Source organism: Seriola lalandi, unplaced genomic scaffold, assembly GCF_002814215.2.
Source record: "Seriola lalandi dorsalis isolate HSWRI2012SDOR001 ecotype SW California unplaced genomic scaffold, Sedor1 jcf7180002054232, whole genome shotgun sequence".
NCBI classification, from domain to species: Eukaryota; Metazoa; Chordata; class Actinopteri; order Carangiformes; family Carangidae; genus Seriola; species Seriola lalandi.
The window spans coordinates 2,001-2,816 of record NW_019524785.1 but is presented as its reverse complement, the minus strand read 5'-3'; the positions used below and the strand labels follow the sequence as shown (position 1 = coordinate 2,816).

At 39.8% G+C, this 816-nt stretch overlaps 1 protein-coding gene across 1 annotated transcript in view; it reads right to left on the bottom strand.

Annotated features, from left to right (window-relative positions):
* Window positions 1-675, bottom strand: part of LOC111653584 (Fanconi anemia core complex-associated protein 24-like) — a 2,050-nt gene extending 1,375 nt beyond the window's left edge. The window contains exon 1 of the mRNA XM_023404189.2: window positions 454-675. Within this exon, the coding sequence (XP_023259957.1) occupies window positions 454-556 (103 nt within the window). The 5' untranslated portion in view covers window positions 557-675. The remainder of the gene's footprint in view (window positions 1-453) is intronic.
* Between the last annotated feature and the right edge of the window lie 141 nt (window positions 676-816).

Sequence of the window (816 nt, the reverse complement as noted above, 5' to 3'; positions counted from 1 at the left end):
AAGACACTTCATAATATCCAACGAATATGAATGTTAACGTTTATCTTTCAGGCAGAACTCAATTCAAAAACGTATTAAAAGCATCAAAAAATATATTTAAATATATATATATACTGTATATTAGGAAATGTTCCTAGTACCTAACCGGTAGTGATTGTAGAAAATACTTTTATTACATTATTGAGACATTTTTAGTTGATGGCACCTGAGCCGAATCAAAGATCGCACCTATTAAAAACAAATATGATTCAAAGTTTTATTCTACAATGTTTGACTTTCTCTTACAGCGAAACAACATTAAATACAGATTTTTGTAAACGGCATTTCCTGAAAGTCCGCTGTTTCCGGGCAACAAAAAAAGAAAGAAAAGAACAAACGCTAGCTAACGTTACGCCCTAAGAGGTTGACATTGAACTGTGACATAAAATAAAAATAATTATAATGAATAATTACCCTTCAGGCTTTGGATGAGGGACGAGTTTCTCCACTTCTCGCTGACAATAACGTGTCCGTGAGGAGGAACCGCGTTCAGTAGCGCGGGAGCTTTGGTCTCCATGCTGCTTTCCCGCTCTGCACGTCACTGGATACGGTTCATATTTATCAAACGCTCTCGGGATCGTGTTGTATTGACCGTTAGTCCGTGCAGCCGCGCTCACAACATCAACTGTCGCTGACTGTGACGTCATATCTCTTCCTCCCGTCTTCAGTTGATCCATGTGAAGAACTCGCGCCTCCATGTTGCTCCCCGAGAGGACGGGAGGGGAACTGCACCCTCCACATTAACACTAAAACCTCACAATACCTGTATTTATTTTG